This window comes from Talpa europaea (genome assembly GCF_964194135.1).
Source record: "Talpa europaea genome assembly, chromosome: 2".
In the NCBI taxonomy this organism is placed as follows: Eukaryota; Metazoa; Chordata; class Mammalia; order Eulipotyphla; family Talpidae; genus Talpa; species Talpa europaea.
The window spans coordinates 107,845,549-107,870,187 of record NC_140068.1 but is presented as its reverse complement, the minus strand read 5'-3'; the positions used below and the strand labels follow the sequence as shown (position 1 = coordinate 107,870,187).

At 45.0% G+C, this 24,639-nt stretch overlaps 2 protein-coding genes across 2 annotated transcripts in view; both read right to left on the bottom strand.

Moving 5' to 3' along the window:
• The window catches only part of LOC311188223 (saoe class I histocompatibility antigen, A alpha chain-like), a gene marked incomplete at both ends in the record, with an annotated part of 296,532 nt that overhangs the window by 152,257 nt on the left and 119,636 nt on the right, over positions 1-24,639 (bottom strand). The gene's annotated exons all lie outside the window — the stretch shown is intronic.
• The window catches only part of LOC311167625 (ADP-ribosylation factor GTPase-activating protein 3-like), a gene marked incomplete at both ends in the record, with an annotated part of 69,454 nt that overhangs the window by 42,528 nt on the left and 2,287 nt on the right, over positions 1-24,639 (bottom strand). The window contains 1 exon segment of the mRNA XM_084228700.1: positions 23,981-24,045. Within this exon segment, the coding sequence (XP_084084826.1) occupies positions 23,981-24,045 (65 nt within the window).

Genomic DNA, 24,639 nt, shown 5'->3' with positions numbered 1-24,639 from the left:
ACAGATCCTATACACTTTCCTTAAATTGATGTCAAATATTTTATTTTATTGTTATTAAAAGTAGAATTTAGAATATTTTCAAATTTTTTTATTACTGCCACATTGAAATACAATTTACTTGATGCCCTATAATTTTGGTATACTCACCTATTAATTCTAGAAATGTTCTTTGCCTAAGGATATTCTTTTTTAAAAAGAATTATTTTTGTTTATTTATACATACAAGACCTGGGGTGTAGGCCAGAGGTGCCGGGGGTGAGAGGAATCACCTGAGTCAGAGTAAGGAGTAGAACAGGTGGATCTACTGAAATACACTGCTGAGGGGAGCAGGTAAGACAGGAGAGCTCTGCTGTACCTGACCACAGGGATGGATCTCATGCTGCAGTGGCTACTGATAGCTTCACAGTGCTGTGCTTAAGCCCTTGTGCCACCAGGGAGGCCTGGGGAATATTTTTAAATGTATTTAATTTTGTTAGTTCATATGGGATTATTTAGGGTCCCTAATCCTTTGGTAATTAATTCACTTTGGTAATTTGTGCCTTTAAGAATGTACACTTCACATTGGCTAGCAAATTTATATGCTCCTGTCCATCATAGTCTCTATCGACATTAATGTTCTAAATTTCCCTGTAGCTCTACTTCTCCTACATCCCATAAATTCTGACTTTATTTTCTCATAAAGGTAGAAAGCATCCATTGTCCTTATGATTTTGTCTTTATTATTTTTTTCTCACCACCATCCTTTCTATCTCTTTGTTCCTCTCCCTCCCCTCCCTCTCAGCCTCAGAGCCCTCAGGGTGTTTGCTAAATCCACTAGTTTTTATAAGTGTGTTAATTTGTCAAATCATCTGCTATGTAAATGTCCAGTATTTATTTGTATCATTCTCACTTGCCTTACTACACACAATTCTCTCAAACTCCCATTTTTTTAATAATAAATTTTATTTTTATATTCCCCATACAATTGCAACCCCCCCATTTTGACCCCAATCCCTCCCCTCCCACCCCCCACCCCCCAAAAAGTGTCTCTGGTTCATAGTTTTTGTTGATTTTGATTTTCACTTTCTTATAGTTATTCTTTTTCCTGGTCCCTTATTTAAGTTTTCTAGATTTCTGCTATGAGTGAGACCATCCGCTATTTTTCTTTTTCTTTCTGGCTTATTTCGCTGAGCATGATCCCTTCCAGCGCCATCCATGTTGCTGCAAATTGCATGTGTTTATCTTTTTTGAATGCCAAGTAATATTCCATGGTGTATATGTACCACATCTTCTTGATCCAGTCATCTATTTTTGGGCATTTGGGCTGTTTCCAAAGCTTAGCTATTGTAAACAGTGCTGCTATAAACATAGGGGTGCAGGTGTTCTTTGGAATTGATGTTTCTGTGTCCTTTGGGTAAATACCTAGGAGTGGAATTGCTGGATCATATGGAAGCTCTATGTTTAGTAGGTCCAGAAATCTCCACACAGCTCTCCACAGTGGTTGGACCAGTTTGCACTCCCACCAGCAGTGCAGGAGAGTTCCTTTTTCTCCACACCCTCGCCAACATTTGTTGTTGCTAGTTTTTTTAATATGTGCCATTCTCACTGGTGTAAGATGGTATCTCATGGTAGTTTTGATTTGCATTTCCCTGATGACAAGTGATGTTGAACATTTTTTCATATGCCTGTTGGCCATTTGCATTTCCTCTTCAGAGAAGTTTCTTTTTAGCTCTTCTGCCCAATTTTTGACTGGATTATTTTCTTTGTTGTTGTTGAGTCTCATCAGCTCTTTGCAGATTTTTGTGATCAGTCCTTTATCATTAGTGTTGTGTGCAAAAGTGTTCTCCCAGTTGGTGGGGTTTCTCTTTGTTTTTGTTATTGTCTCTTTTGCTGTGCAGAAGCTCTTTAATTTGATGTTGTCCCAGCTGTTTATCTTTGCCTTCACTATCACTCCCTCAGCAGTGTATTTTAGTGGATCTGCCTGTTCTGCTCCCCACTCTGTCTCTGGTGAATCCTCTCCTCCCCCTCCACCAACTCTGTCCTACATCCCAGTTCTTTTTTTTTTTTTTTTAAGATTTATTTATTTATGCATACAGGAACTGGTTTACAGGCCAGATGTGCAGGGGGAGTGAGCTTCTTAGTGCTGTGCTTAACCCCTTGCACCACCGGAAAGGCCCTACATCCCAGTTTTTGCATGCATAAATAAATAAAAATAAATCTTAAAAAAAAATCCTTAGGACAAAACTGCTAGCAATGAAGTCTCTGTTTAATTGTCTAAAATGTCTTGGGGCCTCTCTGGTAGTGCAAGGGGTTAAGTTTCAGCACTATGAATCCATCTGCAGCCACTGCAGCACAAGTTCCATCCCTGGCCAGGGAGGTGACCCACATGGTGCAGCAGACCTCTCCTGACTCGCCTGCTGCTCCCCTCTGCAGTGTATTTCAATCTGCCTGTTCTGCTCCCCACTCTGTCTCTGGTGAATCCTCTCACCCCCATATCTCTGGCCTGTACCCCAGTTCTTGTATGCATAAATACAAGAGGAGACCTGGAGGAGGCACATGGAGCAGAGAGACACGTGACGAAACTGCTCTTGCCTTTTGGTCGTGGACTGGGTGACACAGATGTGGGTGAGAGACTCATGGGGAGGTGACAATGGCAGCTTTTATCTTGGTTTTCATTTTGTTCTTTTCCTCCCAAACTTGTCTGGTTGTTTCTGATCCTTTTCGGTGGGTCCCCACTGAAAGGGGCTTTAGACTTGGGGCAGGCTTGGGGCCTTGCTCTGGGCCAGTCCCCTTTGGGGACGGGTAACTTTGGGTGCTTGATTTAGAAACTATATTCTTTGTCTTTTCTATATTGTTCCCTAATTGCATTAAAGTTCCTTTCCATTAAAGTCTTAGATGTTTTGTGTTGATACGGCCAATGGCAGAACCTATTTAGAGCAGGCAGGTTTGGGGGATCTGGGGTGCCCCACTCCCTGCCCTGTAACAAACTCAGTTCTACACAAAGAAGTCAGTGAGGACTTTTTTGTTGTTAATATGGACTAGAACCTTCCTACCGACCTACATACTGAAGACAACCATGTATTTTGCTGTGCTTTACCCTGACTATGAACACAGAGATTTCAAATATTTGAGGGCCTATTTATGTGAAAAGTATCCTTATTCTGTTTGAACACAGATTAAAATTGGTCTTTCTGTAGAAGTTTCAGGTCCAGCCTTCATTATTACTTCTCCTCTCTCTCCCCTCCTCGTCTCCCTCCATCATGGGATCAACATCAGGAGGAATCTTTAAAATTGACTTACCAAAGAAGGGCTGCCTGGGCAGGTAGTGGGTGCCCATCAATAGGAGGACCCAAGCCTCACTCTGGATGTTTCCAATGGATTTGACCACGTTAAGGGCTCAGCCTCCTCTGCTCAGAGACCCTTACCCATTGCAGCTGCCACAGCAGGGGGGCGCCCTTGGCAAATCAGAGCCCTGCCCCCTGCTCCAGGCTGTGTGACCTAGGGTGCACTTCTGAGTCTCTCACCCCACAGTGATTAGTTACGCTGGAATCATGCCATCTGACAACTTCCAGGGTGTTGTGGGTTAAAGTAGACCCTCCATGCAATGTCTGACTCATTTTCATTGTTGGCTTTTTGTTCCATTTTGCTGTTTGCATTGTGGAAACTCAGGTCCAAGTTTTCTCCCTCTCCCAGTTTTTTCCAAATTGTACACTTTGTTGCAACAGGAGTTTTGTTGCTGCTTTGCAGCAGGAGCACTCTGAGGGACACAGCAGTCGAGGAGCAGGTTTGCAAGGCAAGACTCTGCTGCTTGAGCAGAAGTTTTTGTATCATTTATTGAAAGCACACAGGCTAGTAAAAGGTGGTCATGCCACAATGATATGAGGTGTAAGGTCCAGAGGGTGGGAGAGGAGTGGGGGACAAAGTTTTCCGAGGGACAGGGAAGGGGACATCGTGACCACACATCAAGAGACATTTGCCGCAGCAAAGTATTTGATGTTATCATGGGCAGAGTGATCCTGAGACCACCGTGGAGAGAGTCACACAATCAGGTCAACAGTGGCCTAGGCGTCCTCAGGGCTGCCTCATGGTATGGGCTGTGCTCCACATGTAGTCAAGAGATTCCCTGCTGTGATTTGCAGATAGCTAATAGGTCACAGTTGCCCATTAGTGGCCAGCTAGTAGCCAGCTCATAAGAACCCACACAGCATTACAGCAACAACTAAAATAAATGATTCAGTAAAAAAATCTTACCTCCATCCTGCCAGCAAAGACATTAATAACACTTATCTTTCTGTGTTCTCTTCCAGTGTGACCATGAATACAAGGAGATTCATCCTGTACACTATTGGGGGAAGGAAGGTGGGGGAACCAGCCTGGATTTATCTGAGATCCTCTCCCTGATGCACTTGAAGTGTTACCCTGAAGAGAAGGGAGAGCCCCAAAACAAGAAACAACAATTTCATCTACTCTTACATTACACCTTCCTCCAGGAGCTGAGGCTGACCCTGCTCCATCTCCCCCTCCCTTCCTGGACTGTGGACAAAGGCTCAGCTCAGTAACTGGGGTGACCTGGGCTAATCCTGCCCTTGGGCCAGGCCAGCAGGGCACACACTCCTCCCTCCCCCTGTGGGACTCCCTCCAGCTCTGGCCTGGAGAGGAATTAACTGCAGCCCACAGAGGCAGTGAACCCTGGAAAACAGAGGGGCTGCCAGGCTGGAGCTCTCTGACTCTGAGGCCTGTGGGTTTTCTAGAGAGACCCCAAAGGAGATGAGTTTGAAGTGAACGTTGGGGACTGGGGGAGGGAGCTGTCAGGTGCAACCACATCCTAGCAGGGGCTTCGAGGCTCAATCCAACCATGAGACTAATTCTATACCTCCTCCTTCTCTCCATATCCTCTGCTTCAAGTCCTGCTCAAAAATAGCTTCTTCATGGAACTTTTCTTATTTGGGTGTTGTACTGACACTCCTCACTCTGTGTGGGATTTGAATTCAATTATTCTGGAGCTTAATGTATAATTGTCCTCCCACTTTCTTATGTTGTGTGCCCTGTCTCTCCTGTACACAGACACACACACACACACACACACTCCCTTCTCCTTGGGAACCAGATCCTCACTCAGCACTGGGGGTTACTCTAACCTTCTGTCTCTGGTTTCCCTCAGAGCCGCCCTCTCTGCAGTGTCTCTACTCAGCGGGGTCTGAGCAGCCCCAGGAGTCCCTGCACCTCCTGCCTCTGCCCTTGTGGGAAAACAGCCCCTCACCCTGCATGACAGTGAGGAGGAAAGGCAAAGTCCTCAGTTCAGTGATTGATGGAGAGAATAATTTTTCTTTCTCTTACTCTAAATAGTTTCCTTTCCCCCTCATCATTGTGTATTTCTATTGAGGTAACACCGGTTCACAACACTGGATATGATTCAGGGTGATATCTCTTCAGATGTTTGTTACCACTTCATACCCACCCTAAGGGCACCCATAGTCCCCACCACAGTCCATTCGGCCCTCTTCCCACTTTATTTCCTGCTCTCACCCTGCCACCACCCCGCCATAGGCTCAATTCTGCCATCATAGTTCTAGAGTTTGTTGTGGTTTAATTTCATCTGTCCCTGCTTTGTTTCTTTACATCCCACATATGAATGAAATCATCCAGTATTTGCCTTTCTCCTTCTCACATATTTCACTTATCATCATCCCTCCACATCCATCCATGATATTGCAAATTTAAGATTTCAACTTTTCACAGCTGCATAGTATTCCACTCATCTCTCATTGGCCACTAAGGTTGTTTCCATAGCTTGATTATTGTACACAGTGCTGCAGTGAACAAAACAGGCACATATCCCTGGGAATTAGTGTTTTTACCTTCTCTGGATAAACACCAAGGAATGGGATGCTTGACCATGTGTCAGGTGCATTTTGAATATTTTGAGGAATCTTCACTTTGCTTTGCACAGGGGCAGGACTGTAACAGTGTGCTATCCATAGAAAAGGGAGGTTCTGCTACCAGGTAGAGTAAGGGGAAACCCAGTGATACTGAGCACCGGCCTCAGTTTCCCTCAGCCAATAAAAGGATACAGAGTTTGATAAGAAAGAAAGTAGTTTGATTTGTCTACAAACTGAGGAGGGCAGCAGACTCATGTCCCAAAGACCACTGTCCTGCTCTTTGGCAGAGGGCAGGGATATTTATACAAAGGAGTGAAACAATATTCAATGTAAAGGGTCAGCATATTCTGTTGATGCAGGTATGCGGAGATTTCAGGAGGGCACCAGCTTGCTTTGTTAACACCTGATTAATTTCCTTAGATGTTTAACTTCCTTATTATCCTCTTAGGGGTGTCCTTCCTTTTCCTTGGAATGCAAGAAGACAAGCTGTTAAATGTAGCAGATAGGAATGCTTACCTGATGGGGCAGGAAGAGACACCTGTCCTGTTTCACTGCATCACCAGAACCCCCAAACCTGCCCACTCTACATGGGTTCTACCATCACAGCATCAAAACTAAACATAAGGCCTTTAAGGGAAGGGAACTTTGATACAATTAGTGTACAATAAAAAGAAGAGAAGGGAAAGAATAGAGAATATGGTTTCCAAATCAAACACCCAAAGTTACCCATCCCTTTGTGGGTAAATGTCCAGCCTAACAAGGTTGGCCCAAAGCAGGGACACTGAGGCCCAACAACCTGCCACAAGTCTAAGGCACCTTCTGGTGGGGACCAATAGAAAAGGGGTAGTAGGGGCCAGACAGGTCTGGAAGGAAAAGACCAAAATCAAAATCAATATAAGCGTTGTTATTGTTAACCTCCCATGGGTGTCTCACCTACATCTATTTCTCACCTACATCTATTTCTTCCATGTCCCTCTTAGGATCTCAAATGGAGGGTCAGGAGGAAGGCCGGCGTCCCAGCGTCCCTGGCCGGATCCTCAGGAAGTCGAGTGGGAGAGTGAAAGGGGAAGGCAGCGTCCCGCGATCCTCTTTACCTCCAAGAAATAGGACAGGTCGGGTTGTTCCCCTGAGGAGACGTCTCACCTCAGAGGATCAGGAGGAGGTAGCAATCGCTGAAAAATGAAGTGACCTCCGTGATCCAAGGAACCCTAGAGGCAACAGCTCACCCTGGGAGAGTCAAGAGCCAAGCGCTGGTGGTCCACAGGCCGGCCGAGTCTTTTCGTTCTTCGCGATTATTTGGCGAAGTGCAGCAGGAAGAGAAGGTGGGCCAACAGGAGGACGAGGAGGATGGCCCCTCCAAGGGAGATGGGAAGAAGAAGTTGTTTAGGCGGAAGTGGCCACATGGATTGGAGCTACCAGGGAAGCCCAATAAGGGACTAGATCAAGTCCCGGTTCCGCTCACGTGGCATGAGAGACAGCTAGGGCCTGTTCTCCCGCAGGGAGGGTGCCCCGGGTGGCATACTGGCCCCCGTTAAGCCTTCGTGAGCTCGGAGGGGTTCCTGGCTTCCAGTTCCACGGGGAGAGGTAGAAAGAGAGAAAGTGAACGAGAGGGAGAGTGGAGGGTTCTGGACAGGGCAGGGTCCCCACGCGGGATTGAACCCCGTTACCAGCCAACGCACCAGATGAAAGGTTCGGAGCGGTGAAGAAAAGGAGAGCCAGGCTAAATTTCTCAAAGGAAGGGAAAATTTATTGCACCCAGGTGGACCTCAGGGACCCAAGGTGGGGGTCGGTGAAGCCGCACCCGTTGCGAGGAGAGAGATGTCCCTTTTACAGGGTGAGGAGAGGTCAGGCAGGAAACTGGGTTGGCAGGGGGGAAACAGGTTTAGGGAGAACAAAGTTGTTTTGGGTGGAGCCGAGTTGTTTTCTCCTGTTTATGGCTTCAGTTTAGGCTTGATGGTATCAGTGGTCCTGGTGTCAGGGTCATCTTGTCTTTCTATGTGGGCTTCCTCATTCCTGGCCCCTGCATCCACCTTTCAATAAGTTTCAGTGTAAGATTTGGTTTTTTATCTATTAACCTTGAAGGCTACCGTCTAGCTGAGACCCATAGGAGCCAGTAGTCCGTGGGAATAAAATACACTAATTGTTTCTGCTTTGCACATGATGTATTTTTTTCCTGCTTACTGAAAATGAATAAATAAAGACCTGCAGAGTCTCTCGGCAGGAGATACTTGCACCTCATCCAGTGTCAGTGTCCTCACTGCCTCATCCCCTTCCCCTCAGCCCCTTAACATGTGTGTGTTGCCTAGACCGTTCCTTTCAGGAACCCCTGAGACGACATTTTGCCGGAGGCTGGTCCCCCGCAGAGGAAGAAGTGGAGGGAGATGGGAAAGAAGACTGGAGGAGGCACTGGAGCAGAAACACATGTGAAGAAGCCATGCGTGCTTCTCAGCCTTGACTTGTGCCAGGGACCTGGAGGACACAGAAAGAGATACTTGAAAGAGACAGACACATGGGTGACAGACCCATGGGGAGGCTGACAATGGCAGCCTTTATCTTGACTTGTATTTTTTTTAAGATTTATTTTTATCCATACAAGAGCTGGGGTATAGGCCAGAGGTGTGGGGGTGAGAGGATTCACCAGAGACAGAGTGCGGAACAGAACAGGCAGATGTACTGAAACACACTGCTGAGGGGAGCAGTGGGCGAGACAGGAGAGGTCTGCTGCGCCATGTGGGTAGCTCCCTGGCCCAGGATTGAACTCAACTGCAGAGCTTCATACATTGCCTCTTAACACCTTCTGCCACCACGGAGGCCCTTGACTTGTCTTTTTGAAACAGGGGCTGAAGCCAAAGGCTGTTACAGGTGGCACCCCCAGAGGGGAATGCAGGTAAGGATGAATAGCCCCAGATAAAATTCAGCAAAGTATTGGTGCACGTGGAGACTCTGATAGGAAATATAAGGAACTGCAAAGCAGGCCCTGAGAGTCAGCATCTTCAGGGATTATTCATGGTTTTCAGGATTTCACTATTATCCAGGATTCAACATTCCAGGGCCACGATCCTGTCCCCACCACATCGATCTTCCAGAAGGCTGTTGCAGTCCTCCGAAGGAATTGGAGATGCTTCCAGCAGCCACCCTCAGAGAACAATAGTTCAGAGGCTTTGCAGGTGGCCCAGTGACTGAATCTGTTCCCAGCTTTGCTGCTGTTAGAGCAAAGGTGAGGGCAAAGACCCAGAGCTGGGTGCCTGACTAAGTTGTGTGAGTGTGGGCGCATTGTTGGGTCCTTCAGATGCTGCTGCTGCTGTTTCCAACATCGCTTGTCTGGTGCTGCGCTGGGGCATCTCGGCAGCTCCAGTGAGCATCTCCTGTTATGTCTTCTGCTGTCCTCCTGCGTTGGATCCTGGCCTAGTGTCTGGCTGCCACAGGCTCCAGGCCCTCAGTGGCGGAAAGATGCTCTTTTGGGAGCGATGCCTCTTTTTCAGGATACGTGTTTCAGGATACGTGTTCGACATATTCAGTGGAAAGTGGACGCCATCTTACACACCTTTTGTTTAGGACTCAAAACACTGGACACTGCTTGGGGTGAGATAAACGGCAACTTGTGACTTCAGTGACTCTTGGTTTTCTCCCGTTTGTTAAGTAAATCCCATTATTGTTCTCTGAACCTGAGTGGTCTTGAAATTGTGCCCGTGGGTAAAGAACTCAGACAGTGACCTGTAAACAGGACACTCAGACAGTGACTATTTGGGTCTTGTCCATGGCCACTTGTAGTACCCCTCCTGCCTGGTATCATTTTGATTTTGTTCTTTTCCTTCCAGACCAGCCTGACCCCTTCTGCCCCTTTCGATGGGTCTCCACCAGAAGGTGACTTAGATTCATGGCAGGCTTTTGGGCCTCAGTGATCCTGCTCTGGGTCTATCCTGTTTGGCTGGGCATTTAAACCCAAGAGGATAGTAACTTTGGTAACTATAACTATATTCTTTCTCTTCTCTTTATTGCACACTAATTGTATTATTTTCTATTGAGGATCTTACACCTTAGAGTATGTTTTGTCTTTATGCAACGGGTGGCAGAACTCATTTGGAGTGCACAAGTTTGAGGGTCCGGGTGCCCCTCATTCACTCGGATAACAGGACCAGTCTTCATTCCCACCCACAATGTACCAGAGTTCCTTTTCTCCACACCCTTGAGATGCTTTTTGTTTCTGGTCTTTTTAGCACAGGTCATTGTCATAGGTGTGAGATGTTATCTCACTGTGGTTTTAATTGGCATTTTCCTGATGATACATAATGATACGAATGGAGGCTAAGAGTAGATAATTTGGAAAGGAGGTATCACAAGAGAAGAAACTGGCTCACTCAGGGCCAAAAGCTGGAGGTGGGGGTTAAAAGTGATTAACGTAGTTGGTAAACTAGCTGTAGAAAATATCCAGAGCACAGATTGGCAGAAGGGGTATAAAAGTGGGGGGCCATTGTAAAAAAAAATCACTGGTCTTTTTGAATCCACCTAGTCAAGCCAATTAAAGAAATTATTATTATTTTTTAAAGATTTACGTATCAATGCATAGAAGAACTGGAGTGAGAGGATTCACCAGAGACAGAGTGAGGAGCAGAACAGCAGATCTACTGCTGAGGGGAGCAGTGGGCGAGACAGGAGAGGTCTGCTGCGCCATGTCGGTCAGCTCCCTGGCTAGGGATCGAAAAACTGCTGACCCATACAAAAGGAAAAGCCTGTCCAGACGCCCTACCCCTTGGCCTCTGTATGCCTCCTCCCAATACCAACCATATTAGTTAACTCTGGGACTAGCATTAGGGAAACCATATTCCAGGCCCATTAGGTAGGGTCATTGCTCAGTCCTACTCCAGCAGGAAGCAGCAACAGAAAATGGATCGCCTCCCTTCAGCTCCTCCAAAAGAGTTTGGGCTACGGATATGGTCAGGAGGGAATGATAGAGGACAAGGGTAGGAACTGGAAAGGAGGTGCCACAAGATCAGAAACCTGGCTCCCACAATGCCAAGAGCAGGAGGTGGGGTTTGAAGTGATTAATATAGCCATTAACCCAGCTAGAGGAACTAAGCCCTCAAACACCAAGGCCCTGACCCAAGCAAAGTGTCAGATACTGTTAATGCCTTAGGGTGCAGACCAGAGGTAAAGCCATGGAGATTGAGGACCATCATAGAATCTCTTGTCCCTTTCAAATTCTACATAGTTATCCAAAATCAGCAGCAAACAAACCACTCCATGAAGGAGTGACACCCCACCTCCCCAAAAGAGAAGACTAGATCAGTGCAGTCTCTGAACTGGCAGGGGCAGCACTCCCTCTGCCCACCCCTGCCTATGCAGCTGCTTCTTTTCACCAACTCTCTGTCCCTCTGCAGGGCAGCAGTCTCCTCCCTGCCCATGACCTGTACTATGCCTGGGCTTCTCCTCACCGACCTCCCTCAGCAGAGGCAGCTCTCTCCAATGCTGCCCGCTTGCAACCATGCAGGTCTATCTCAGCAAACCTGTCCAGGGAGGCCATTTCTGCCCACTTGTGTCTATGCAAGTGTCCTTCACTTTTCTGTCCCTTTATCTAATAAACCTGCTCTTTTTTTAAAGATTTGTTTATTTATGCATACAAGAACTGGGGTACAGGCCAGAGTTGCGAGGGGTGAGAGGATTCACCAAAGACAGAGCGGGGAACAGAACAGGTGGATTGACTGAAATACGCTGCTGAGGGGAGCAGCAGGAGAGAGAGGAGAGGTCTGCTGCACCATGTGGGTAGCTCCCTGGCCACCAGGGATCAAACTTCTGCTGCAGAGGCTGTAGATAGCTTCATGGTGCTATGCTCAACCTCTTGCGCCACCAGGGAGGCCCCTAAACCTGTTCTTTTAAACATAACTAACGTCTCTGTCTTGTGGAGAAACTCACCTGGGAAACTTGCAGTGTGCCGCTGAAAGGGGAGCTCTGGTGAAACCTTTCGCAGAGTGAACCTAAACCCCGCTCTCTAAACCCATCAACTCCAAAACTACATCACTAAGACATCTCATATCTTTTTACTTATCAAAAACTTTACAATTTCTGAAATTTGGTAGCCACAAAATTTTGTCACAGGCATAAACATAAATGGATTTTTATAAAACACTAAATTACCCAGAGTGACAACTAGGGCTTTTTAAAAATATATCTTTTTTTTTTTTTTTTTTTTTTTTTACAATGCTCAACAATGCTGACAGTGTTGGGAGGAAAGGATGCCCTGCACGAACTCCACAAACACAGGTTTTGTGTTCTCCACCCTCACTCCAGACCAAGTAGATTCAAGACACCAAGAACTATATATATCGCATTATGTTCTCATCACAGAAGAAAGGGCTGCTGGGCACTGAGGGTGGAGTTAAGCAGCCAGGTCTGGTATATAACCAGACATGTGGGCCTTGGGGGTTTCCTGGCTCTTGGCTTTGGGCTCTTGGCTTTTCTCCCGCTCTCAGAGTGCCATTGGGATTCCAGGTCAGCGGAACTGGTAGGACGCACTCACCAATTTGTCTCCCTCCCTTTCACCCTGAGTCATTCATTTTTTTCATTTCCCCTCTTTTGTAAATAAACCCTTTATTAACCTTTTTGTGTGTGCCTGCCGTTGAGTCTCACTATAAGTCCCTTTCAAGTGCATGGGTGGGCCTCCCCGGTGGCGCAGCGGTTGAGCGCTGGGTTGCGAAGCTGCCCGCGGCCTCTGCGGCGCCGGTTCGATCCCCGGCTGCTCCCCGGCCACCAGAGGAGGGTCCCACATGGCGCGCAGACCTCTCCTGCCGCCCGCTGCTCCCCTCAGCAGTGTACTTCGGTCCTTCTGCCTGCTCTGCTCCCCGCTCTGGCTCTGGTGAATTCTCTCACCCTCCCGCGCTTCTGACTGTACCCAGTGCATGTATAAACAAAACAAACAAACAGACCAGCAAACAAATAAATAAAGCATGCCTCTATACAAAAAAAAAAAAAAAAAAATCAAGTGCATGGGTGAGGACCCACAGTCAGGCAACCCATTTCCTATAGGGGTTACCCTGTAGCAACAGGACTATATCTTTCAGTTAAACAAGCATAAGGGTAAAAGAGAACCAAGATTTTAAACAGTCTTTAATTTGTCATCAAAAACTAGTAAGATCGGTTTAATACCTGAGTCCTTATTGCAGACGAAAAATTATAGTTTGGGTTTTTTTTTTTTTAATTTACTTTTTATTTACTTATGCATACAAGAATGGGGGTGTAGGCAAGAGGTGAGGGGGTGGGGATGACAAGAGGATTCACCAGAGAGTGGGGAGCAGATCAGGCAGATCCACTGAAATATGCTGCTGAGGGGAGTCTGAAGGGAGCACAGCAGCTGGACAAGAGAGGTCTGCTGAGCCATGTGGGTTAACCTTGAGTTGACCTGGGATCAAACTCAAGCTTCAGTGACTGAATATAGCTTGATAGTGATGAGACTTAAACCCTGCACCACCAGGGAGGCCCTAGAGATTGGTTTTACATTAGTACACTATTGATTTTAAACTAAAATAATTCTTTTTTTTTCTTTTTTCAATGGCCATTATTTTTATATTTTATAATTTATTTTTTATATCATTGTTCATTTTTAAACAATGTTTGCTCTCCCCCTCACCTCAGGTGTAGTCCCCATAGAATTTCCTTCACCAGTGTACCCGTGCACCATCACCTCAGTCCCCTGTACTCCTTCCTCCCTCTGATCCCTCTCCCTCCTCCTCCCTGCAGTATGTCTCTGATTTATAATTGCCTGTTTTTGTGTTGTTGTGTTTTGTATTGTTATTATTTTTTACACTATATTGTTATTTTTTTACAGTGGTCCCCCTATATTCCTCCTATAAGTGATACCATCTAATATTTTTCTTTTTCTTTCTGATTTATTTCACTGAGCATAATTCCTTTTAGCTCAATCCACATTGCTGTGAATGGCATGGTTTATTTTTTTGATTGCTGAATAGTATTCCACTGTGTATACATACCACATTCTCTTGATCCAGTCATCTATTTTGGGGCATTTGGGTTGCTTCCAGGTTTTACCTATTATAAATAGTGCTCCAATAAATATAGGGGTACAGGTGTTCTTTTGAATCAATATTTTTCTGTCCTGAGGAGTGGAATTGCTGGGTCATATGGTAGCTCCATATTTAGTAGAGTGAGGAACCTCCAGACAGCTTTCCATGGTGGTTGGACCAGTTTGCACGCCCACCAGCATGTAGGAGAGTTCCTTTTTCACCACATCCTCTCCAACATTTGTTGTTGCTAGTTTTTTTGATATGTGCCATTCTCACTGGTGTAAGGTGGTATTTCATTGTGGTTGTGATTTGCATTTCCCTGATGATAAGGAATGTTGAACATTTTTTCATATGTCTGTTGACCATTTACATTTCCTTTTTTGGAGAAGTATCTTTTAAGTTTTTCTGCCATTTCTTGACTGGATTGTTTCCTTTGTTTTTGTTGAGTTGTGTGAGTTCTTTGTATATCTTTGTGATCAGTCCCTTATCAGTTGTATGGAATGCAAAGATTTTTTCCCAAGCAGTGGGGTGTTTCTTTGTTTTGGTTAATGTCTCTTTTTTGTACAGAAGCTTTTCAGTTTGATGTAATCCCAGCTATTCATCTTCTCCTTGAGTTTCTTTGCTTTGGGTGATGAGTCATTAAAGATGTTACTGAGATGTGTCTTGTAGTGTTTTGCCTGTATTTTCTTCCATATATTTAATGGTTTCAAGTCTTATGTCCAGTTCTTTTATCCATTTTGAGTTAATTTTTGTGAACGGTGAGAGGTAGTGGTCTAGTTTCATTCTTTGTATGTGGAGGTGCAGTTTTCCCAGCACCATTTATTGAACAAACTGTCCATGTTCCATTGCATATTCTTTACTCCTTTGTCAAAGATTAGTTGTCCATATAAATGTGACTTTATTTCTGGTTATGTATTCAGTTCCATTGGTCTGTGTGTCTGTTTTGTTCCAATACCATACTGATTAAATTATTATGGCTTTGCGGTATAGTTTGAAGTTTGGAAGTGTGATACTTCCATTCTTCTTTGTTTTTGTCAGTTAGGGCTGTGGCTATTTGTGTGCTGCACCTCCCCCTGCAGTGACCCTCAGGGCTAATGGCTGTTGCCATGGTCCCTGAGGTCCGGCATGGGCAAGGAACCATGCGCGCAGGGGGAGAACAGCAAACTCCCTAAGTTGCAGAGAAGCAGAATGCCTGCCAAGAGATAATGACCACCAGAAGCCGCCACAGAGATGATTAAAAGAAATGCTGACCACCTGGAACCTTATCTCACTGTCTCAGATCTACAAACTTTATTCTGCTACAACTGTCTTTCTAAAATCTTTCCCTTTTCTGGTCATTAGTTGCTAATTAAAAAATAAAAATATAAAAAGGCTGATACAAATGAAACATTACTAAACTCTGTGTAACAATAGAATTGTTAGTTTAATGATTTCTCTGTTGTGTCCTTGGCTTTGTTAGCTTTTATGATAAAAATATTACTTTGTGAAAAATATATTCACTGTTCCTATGCTTTTAGAGAACATATAAATACTGGCCACAAACCCAAAGAAAATTACACTCAGATTTACACTCTCTCTTGAAGTATGTCTGTTTGTCATTTCTTTAACCGAATCCCTGACCACCCTGCGCAGTCTCTCAACCCTGAGACGGCCTCATTGTCTACTGCTGTGCTGGTCCGTGGCATTTGTGGTTTTTTGTTTTGTTTTGTTTTGTTTTGTGGTTTCATATGAATTTCATTAGTATTTGTCCCATTTCTTTTTTAAGATTTATTTATTTATGCATAAAAGAACTGGGGCACAGGCCAGAGGTGTGGGGGGTGAGAGAATTCACCAGAGACAGAGTGGGGAACAGAACAGGCAGATCTACTGAAATACACTAGAGGGGAGCAGCAGGCAAGACAGGAAAGGCCTGCTGCACCATGTGAGTACCTCCCTGGCCAGGGATTGAATTTGTGCTGCAGTGGCTGCAGATAGCTTCAATAGGCTGCATCTTAACACCTTGCACCACCAGGGAGGCCCAGTATTTGTTTTGTTTCTTTGAAGAATGTCATTGAGATTTCTATTGGAATAGCATTGAATCCATAAATGGTTTTTGGTAGGATGGCCATTTTAATATTAATTCTTCCAATCCATGAGCAGGGGATGTCTTTCCATTTCTTTGTGTCTTCTTCTATTTCTTTTAACAGTGTTTTATAATTTTCTTTATATAGGTCCTTCACCTTTTTTGTTAGGTTTATTCCCAAAGATTTGAATTTTTTTGTTTCAATTATAAAAGGGATGGTTTTCTTGATTTCTTCTTCTTCAGATTGATTGTTTGTGTACAGGAAGACTACTGACTTTTGTGTGCTGATTTTTGCATCCTGCTACTTTTTACTAATCTGGTTGATTATTTTGAGTAGTTTTTCTGTGGAGTTCTTAGGGTTTGCTATGTGTAGTATCATATCATCTGCAAATAGTGATAGTTTAACTTCATCTTTCCCTATTTGGATTCCTTGTATGTCTTTCTCTTGTCTTATTGCTCTGGGCCTCCAATATTATATTGAAGAGCAGTGGTGAGACAGGACATCCTTGTCTTGTTCCTGATCTTAAAGGAAAGGCCTTCAGCTTTTCAACATTGTAAAATCAAATATTTCTATAGCAAGTCATTTGAGGACCTAATATTTCTTTTCCTAAAATACTTTTCTTATACTGTTAGGGGGAAAGGATGTGCTGAGCTAATTCCATACAGGCTTTGTGGACTCCACCACGACTCCAGACCAAAGCCATCAAGACACTGGGAATGACAACTCCCATCATCACCAAAGGGAGGGTTGCTAGGACCTGAGGATGGAGTTAAGGTGCCAGGTTTGTTATAAAACCTGACATGTAGGAGCTGTTATGCTATCATTCCTTCAAACTGGATAACTCATACATAAACACAGGCTTTAATTTTTCAATTAGGTGACATGATGTTAAATTTTAGTTTCCTTACGATAAGAAGCAAAAAGTAAACCTAAAAGCTCATTACGTAGTCAAAAAATTTTCATTATTTAACTCAGTAGATCCTTAGTTTTATAGGAGAAATAGACCACCATTTAAAGAATGATAAAAAGAACAGATTTAAGATAGAGATACCAATTATAGCTTTAGTTTTTCTTAGGACTGGAAATTCAAATTATAGAGTATAAATGAAACAATTCCATACACCAGGGTTCTTTTTAGGCAAGCACTAGATAGAATGATAAAAGCAAGAAAAATCAGAGAAACTTAATACCATATACATTTCCTGTATAATTGTGAGAGTTTTAGTAACTCCTCCACATGACTTTAGATGCCCTTTGAATTTTTTTGGCTAGTACTAGGGAAGGAAAAAGTCAATTAAGGTGCTTACCTGGGGAATAAAGATACTTCTTCAAAGGGAAGAAGCAATGGATTAATCTTTTTAGAAAGGAATTTCATCAAAAGAAGTTTAGGTAGAGGTCCTCCCTGGTGGCACAGTGGGTTGAGCACAGGGCTGTGAAGTTGTCCAGCCTCTGCAACGCAGGCTCAATTGCCAGCCAGGGAGAAACCCACATCACATGGCAGACCTCTCCTGTCATGCCCTCTGCTCCCCTCAGCAGTGTCTTCAGTCCAACTGCCTGTTCTGCACCTGGCTCTGTCTCTGGTGAATTCTCTCACCCTCCGGCGCCTCTGACCTGTACCCTGGTTCTTCTTTAAATAAATAAATCTTAAAAAAAAATAAATAGAAGTTTAGGTATAAACAAAACCATATTTATCTCTATTAACATAGACCAGGTCAATTACTATTTTCGACTACCAGGAACTTCTTTTTCAAATTAAACACATTGAAACATACAATAAAAGTATTAACACCCAACATTATAAATTTAAGGCATGAATGCTTTAATTAAACCATTACATTTTGAAATAGATTTTGTTACCAAAAATTCTAGATAGATATATCAAAATTTGGATTTTTCTCTATCATTTGCACAGCTTTTAGAGTAGTTATTTTACTAATATTTGTGACAACTCTAAGAACAATTATTATTAATTCGATTTTTAAATATTCCTTTATAACTAATGTTAAGGGCAGGGAGAGGGGCACCCCAGACCCTGCAAACCTGCCTGCTTAAATAGGTTCTGCCATCTGCCACATCAACACAAAACATATGAGACTTTAATGGAAGGGAACTTTAATACAATTAGGAAACAATACATGAAAGGCAAAGAATGTAGTTTCTAAATCAAGCACCCAAGGTTACCAGCCCTCGTGGGTGAAAGTCCACCCAAGCAGGACTGACCCAGAGCAAGGCCCCAAAGCCTGCCACAGGTCTAAAGCTACTTCCAGCAGGCACCCACGGAAAAGGATCAGAAACAACCAGACAAGAGAGAAAGAGCAAAAAAAGAAAAAGAGCAAAACCAAAATCAAGATAAAAACTGCCATTGTCACCTCCCCACGGGTCTCTCGCCCACATCTGTGTCACCCAGTCCACGACCAAGAAGCAAGCACAGTTTCTGCACGTATCTCTCTGCCTCCATTTGCCTCCTCCAGGTCTCCTTGTTCCCCATCCTGCTTCCTTCCTTCTCCAGTCTCCTCTCCAGCTTCCTCTCCTCCCTGCTCAGCTCCACCTCCACCTTGGGTGGGGCAGGGAACCTGGAACTTGGACACCACCCTTTTCTTGGACACCACCCTGTTACACTAACTCCTTCAGATAAGAAAACATTTTTCAAGTTTATATTCTAGGAATGCTCCATAGGTTCTAAAGAAAGTGGGACAACAAATTCCCTATCCATTTTCTAAGGCCACATTTTCCCTTAAATTCCTAGCAAAGATTTTAGATGGGTGGACATTTTCACCAAAATTATATCCTTTTTAAAGACAAAGATAGCTTAATTCCTCAAACTGTTACAGGGCAACCCCGAAATAAAATGGGTTGCCTGACTGTGGGTCCTCACCATGAGCTAAAAGGGACTTATTAATACTCCACTACAGGCACACACAAAAGGTTAATAAAAGGTTTATTTACAAGGGAAAGGGAAATGAGGAAATGCACAACTCCAGGAGAAAAGAGGGAGATAAAGTCATAAATGCATCCTACCCAATCCGCCGACCTGGAATCCCAGTGGCTTCTGAGAGTTGGTGGAGAGCCAAGAGCTGTGAAGCCAAGAGAGAGTCCTAAGGCCCTTGCGTCTGTATTTACACCAAACCTGGCTGCTTAACTCTACCCTCAGGTCCCAGCCACCTTCCCTTTGGTGGTGACAGGATTTGTCTTTCCCAATGTCTTCATGGCTTTGGTCTGGAGTGGGGGTGGAGTCCACAAAGCCCGCATGGAATTAGCTCAGGACATCCTTTCCCCCTAACAAAACGATTTAAGTTTTCTAAGTTAAGTTCGATATATCAATTTATCAAAGTTCTCTTCTAATATACTTTTATATCAAGGATGTTTCCAATATGAATGGAAACTCATATCCTTAAATGTTAGAGTAAATGGCCATTTTAATCATTTTTAAAACCTCCAGGCACCAAGACTGGAACCATTTTAAAGACAAGCATAGAAAATTCAAATTGTTTCACAAAGACCTGGTTTCTGTTAGATCTCACAGATTAGGCCTCTTCCTAGTGATGGAAGATAAGAATAAGAAAACTGGAAAGGAGATACAGGGTCAAGAACCTAACTCACACAAGGAGGGGATTAGAGTAAGCCATTAACCCAGTTATAGAAACCAAGACCCTTAGGGGCCTCCCTAGTTGTGCAGCGGTTGAGCGCTGGGCTGCAAAGCTGCCCGCAGCCTCTGCAGCACCGGTTGGCACGCAGACCTCTCCTGACGCAGACCTCTCCTGCCACGCCCGCTGCTCCCCTCAGCAGTGTACCTGGGTCCTTCTGCCTGTTCTGCTCCTTGCTCTGGTGAATTCTCTCACCCTCCCGCACTTCTGACTGTACCCAGTGCTTGTATAAATAAATAAATCTTAAAAAAAAAGAAAAAAGAAACCAAGACTCTTAGGCATCAACGCCCAGATCAGGAGGCACGACACCCAGAAACTATGAGATTGCCATAGGGAAGTGTCAGGGGCCCAGACCATCTACCCACAAAGATGAGCCCCTCCCTGAAGATGATAAAACCTAATGCTGCCTCCACCAAGAGGCAGCAGTTCCTCTGCCCACCTGTGACTATGCAGTGCTTCCTTTCACCCACTCTCCCTCTGCAGGGCAGCAGCTTCCTGCCTGCCTGTGACCTGAACCAGCTGGGACTTCTCCTCACTGACCTCCCTCAGCGGAGGCTGCTCTCCTCAAGACTGCCCGCCTGCAACCATGCAGGCCTCTCTCAGCAAACCTGTCCCTTCTGGGGCAGCTCTTCCTGCCCACTTGTGTCTATGCAAGTATCCTTTACTCTTCTGCCCCATTTCTAATAAACCTGCTCTTTATTTTTCTTTAACATTAATTTTTTTTTTATTTTTTACATCATCGTTCATTTTAAAACAATATTTGCTTTCCCCCACCCCCTCAGGTTGAGTCCCCATAGAATTACCTTCACCAATGAACCATCACCTCAGTCCCCTGTGCTCCTCCCTCCCTCCCTCTGATCCCTCTCCCTCCTCCCCTGCAGGATGGCTCTGATTTATGATTGCCTGTTTTTGCTTTGTTGTGTTTTGTACAGTTGTTATTTTTTTACACTGATGTCTTACTGGGTTCCCCTATATTCCTATTATAAGTGAAACCATACGGTATTTTTCTTTTTCCTTCTGGCTTATTTCACTGAGCATAAATCTTTCTAGCTCCATCCATGTTGCTGCGATTGGCATGAGTTTATCTTTTTTGATTGCTGAATAATACTCCATTGTGTATATAAGCCACATCTTCTTGTTTTTGGGCATTTGGGTTGTTTCCAGGTTTTATCTATTGTAAATAGTGCTGCAATAAACATAAGGGTACAGGTGTTCTTTTGAATCAATGTTTTCGTGTCCTTTGGGTAGATCCCTAGGAGTGTAAAACTGCTCTTTAAATGTAACTAATGTCTCTGTCTCCTGGAGAAACTCACCTGGAAACTCACCAAGTGCTGCTGAAAGGGGAGCTCTGGTGAATCTTTCCCAGAGTGAACCCAAGGACCCTGCACTCCAAACTCACTGACTCCAAAAATGACATCATCAGGAGAGGCAAAAGGTGCCTTATACATGGGCCATGAGGAGGACAGGAGAAGAGATCAATTAAGATCTTACTTTGCAATTTGCCTGTTCTTAGACTTTTATCAGAAATCTGATAATGAATAGTGTTCACAGAAACCTACTATGTAGTTTTCCCTTACTAAATTGATTTAAATAAGAAGCTTACATTTTTAAAGACACCTCTAATTTTATTCATGCATTTATTTATTTATTTATTTATTTATTTATTTATTTATTTATTTATTTTCCAAACCATTGTGTAGATTTATTGCACCTTTAACTCAAAATATTTATCATCTGTGACCCAGGAAATTCCTCCTATTTATCTAGGAGGCCAGGAGAGGAAGAAAACACAACCAAATAGAGGTTAGACGTTGAAGTGTGAGAGCCCATAGCCCAGAGTCTCTCTATGCAGACACTCCGCTCATGTTTGCTGTTCAGGAAGACTCTGGTCTAAAGGCTATTTTTCTGGGCTAGATTTTCCATTTCAGGATCAAGTAGAGAGGGCAGTCCTGGGATCCAAGGGCAGTGGCTCAGGATTAGGCCCACTTCTTGGTGACATTGGGATGTCACCAGTCCATGTGCGGGAAACTTGGAGGTGCCTGCCGCTTTGATGGCCTCCCAGGCCACTGTTCTGCGGGCTGCGGGGTAGCTGTGCTCCTGCTCAGTGGGGAGGTAAGACAAGTTCAGCCAGTAATGGTTCTTCGCCACCATCTCCAGGCACTGGATCATGGCCTGCTAACGCCACAAAAGACATGGCACACGCTGCCACCCTTGTTTCCCGATCCACTGGTGCCTGGAATGATTGCAGCAGAGGAGGGAGGTGAGAAGCATGACGCCCACTGCGAGCCCCAGCTGCCCCAAGTCTCTGCACTCGTGGGGGACACAACGGCCCGGAAAGCACCCACCTCGCGAAACCTCCGCTCCCTTCTCCAACCTCTAATTTTCTACTGACCAATAAGCAGCTTAGAAATTTTCCCAACCAACCAGTAAACTTCCTCTATAGCTGTCTAGAAAGTCCAAAGTAATTTTGGCAAAACCCATGGAGTCTGATCGCAGAAGTCTCAACTGAAGAGTGAGATCAGGAGAAGAGGCCAGCAAATTTAGAGGAGGAAGGAAAGGCCTCCTTGAAGTGGAGAACAATCTCTACAGCTTATTCCGCATCCGATTTTTACAGTGACTGGTAGATGCTGAATTAGTTGTCTGATTAAACATACAAAAAGAAGAAAATACCAATAGCTAAATTATCCAAGACCTGATTCCAGATACTTGCTGGAATTCCTTACACAGACGCAAAGATCAGATCCACAAAGCTATTTGCACAAAGTGAAGGAAAAATACATCATAGAAACAGGGCCTCCTTGGTGGCACAGGCAGTAAAGTATCAACACTACGAAGCTGTGCCCAGTCACTGCAGTTAGACCCAGGCCAGGGAGCTGATCCACATGGCACAGCATACCTCTCTTAACTCACCTGCTGCTCCTGCAGGGAAACAGTGACAGGAGCTGCTTCCTAAACATAGGTTTGTAGCTAGAGGTCCACCACTCAGTGGTGCTTTCAGATGAAACAAATATGGCACCTCCCATAATTTTTTTAACCAAATCCCTGGCTTCCAAAAATAAATGGGAAACTCAAATACCAAATACAGATACCAAATGTTTCCCAATTCCCACTCAACCGAGCCTAACACACTAACAGCTTCCCAAATTGAGGGAGACTCAGATCCCTCCCAAATGTGTGAAGGCAAATGTCTCAGCGTGCACACTGGGGGAACTTACACCAAACACCGGGGGACCGCAGTTTTCCATTTAGTTTCCTTCTCAAAGGTGAATCCATGGGGCTGAGCCAAGCTGTGCCTCTCCTGAGGACATGGGAAGTTCCCAAGAGGAAAAAGTCGGCAGCTACAGGTACACTCCCTCATCCTCCTGGAAGGAGGGTGCTCCCTTTCAGCAGGAGGGTTAGGATGCCAGGCCCCTCTCTGACAGCTGGACTGGTAAGCCCAGGCGTGCCGCCAGGGGCAACTGCTCCATCAGTTGGAAGTCGGAGTTGGGATTGGGAAAGCCAGGGTAGTGTCCAGCTCTTGGCTCTGCCTTGCCAAATTGATACTCAACACTGGCCTCAGTTTCCCTCAGCCAATAAAAGGAAACCATTTGAGGAGAAGGAAATAAACAAACTTGTTAAATGCAGGAGATAAGGCTGCCCATCTGGTGCCAGCAGGAAGAGAGAGCTGTCCTACTGTCACCTGTCCTATAGCATCATTATTCCTCAGGAAACACAAAGTCCAGGCAGGGGTGGAGTCAGCTGGGCCTCTGCTGGGGCAGGCAAGTCCAGCAGGGAGAGACACAGGTCAGTGTGGGGAGGGGCGTGGTGGGCAGGGCTGGGCCAGTCTCCCCACCTCCTCACGTTATGCTAATAGAAACACAGACACATGAGGATGCCCTTTGCAGCGTAAGAAACCAGGGGATCTTGAAGTCATGATGGGTAGAAGAGAAATCCTGCATCATTCAGTCCCCAGAATGCAGTTATTTCACACTATAAAAGAAAATATCACAAACTCTGGAATCTCATATGTGTTTTTTTTTTTTTGTTTTTTTTTTTTTTTTTTATAGAGGCATGCTTTATTTATTTGTTTGCTGGTTTGTTTGTTTGTTTTTGTTTATACATGCACTGGGTACAGTCAGAAGCGCGGGAGGGTGAGAGAATTCACCAGAGCCAGAGCGGGGAGCAGAGCAGGCAGAAGGACCGAAGTACACTGCTGAGGGGAGCAGTGGGCGGCAGGAGAGGTCTGCACGCCATGTGGGACCCTCCTCTGGTGGCCGGGGAGCAGCCGGGGATCGAACCGGCGCCGCAGAGGCCGCGCGCAGTTTCGCAACCCAGCGCTCAACCGCTGCGCCACCGGGGAGGCCCCTCATATGTGTTGATATTGTCAATGGTCCACTGCATCCTCAGAATGTCCCCCTCACAGCTTCCCCATAACCTGTCCCATCATCTCTGCCACTGCAGGCCTCCACGGTCTCATCTTTAGCATCTGTGAGGCACATCAGAGCCCTGGGCACTGTTGCCGCCTGGGGGAGAACAAAACAGAAAACCTACTTAGAGCCATGAGAGATGAGACCACAGGAGGGACTGATGGGGATGACTCCCCCAAGGGCTCCACCTACACTGTCCCCAGGGCCTCAGGGATAAACCCCTGAACCACACTTAACTGCAGCCAGAGTGTAGCTTCTTCCTTGTCCTCCTGTGGGAAGAAACATCATGTGAGACCAGGGAGGAGTCAGCCCATGAAATCCTAAAGGCATCCCCGAGTCCTGGACCACAGGGAAGTTTCCAGAACTGTGACTGAGGACCCACGGCAGGACTGGGAAATATGAGGAAAAGAGATAAGAGATGAAGTGGAACAGCCATCTCTTAGAGTCTGTCTTCAGCAGGGACCTTCCCTTGACATTTGCTGGGAACCAGGTCCCCGTCACCAGAATGAACAGCCAAGGTGAACAATAGGTGATTTATTTTCATAAGGGTTGTACAAAATAGTGGGGATTAGCAATCAGCTCCAGACTGGGCAACACATGTATGTGTACAGTATTTCCATTCACTAAATAGGCAAGTTCTCCCTGGGACATGA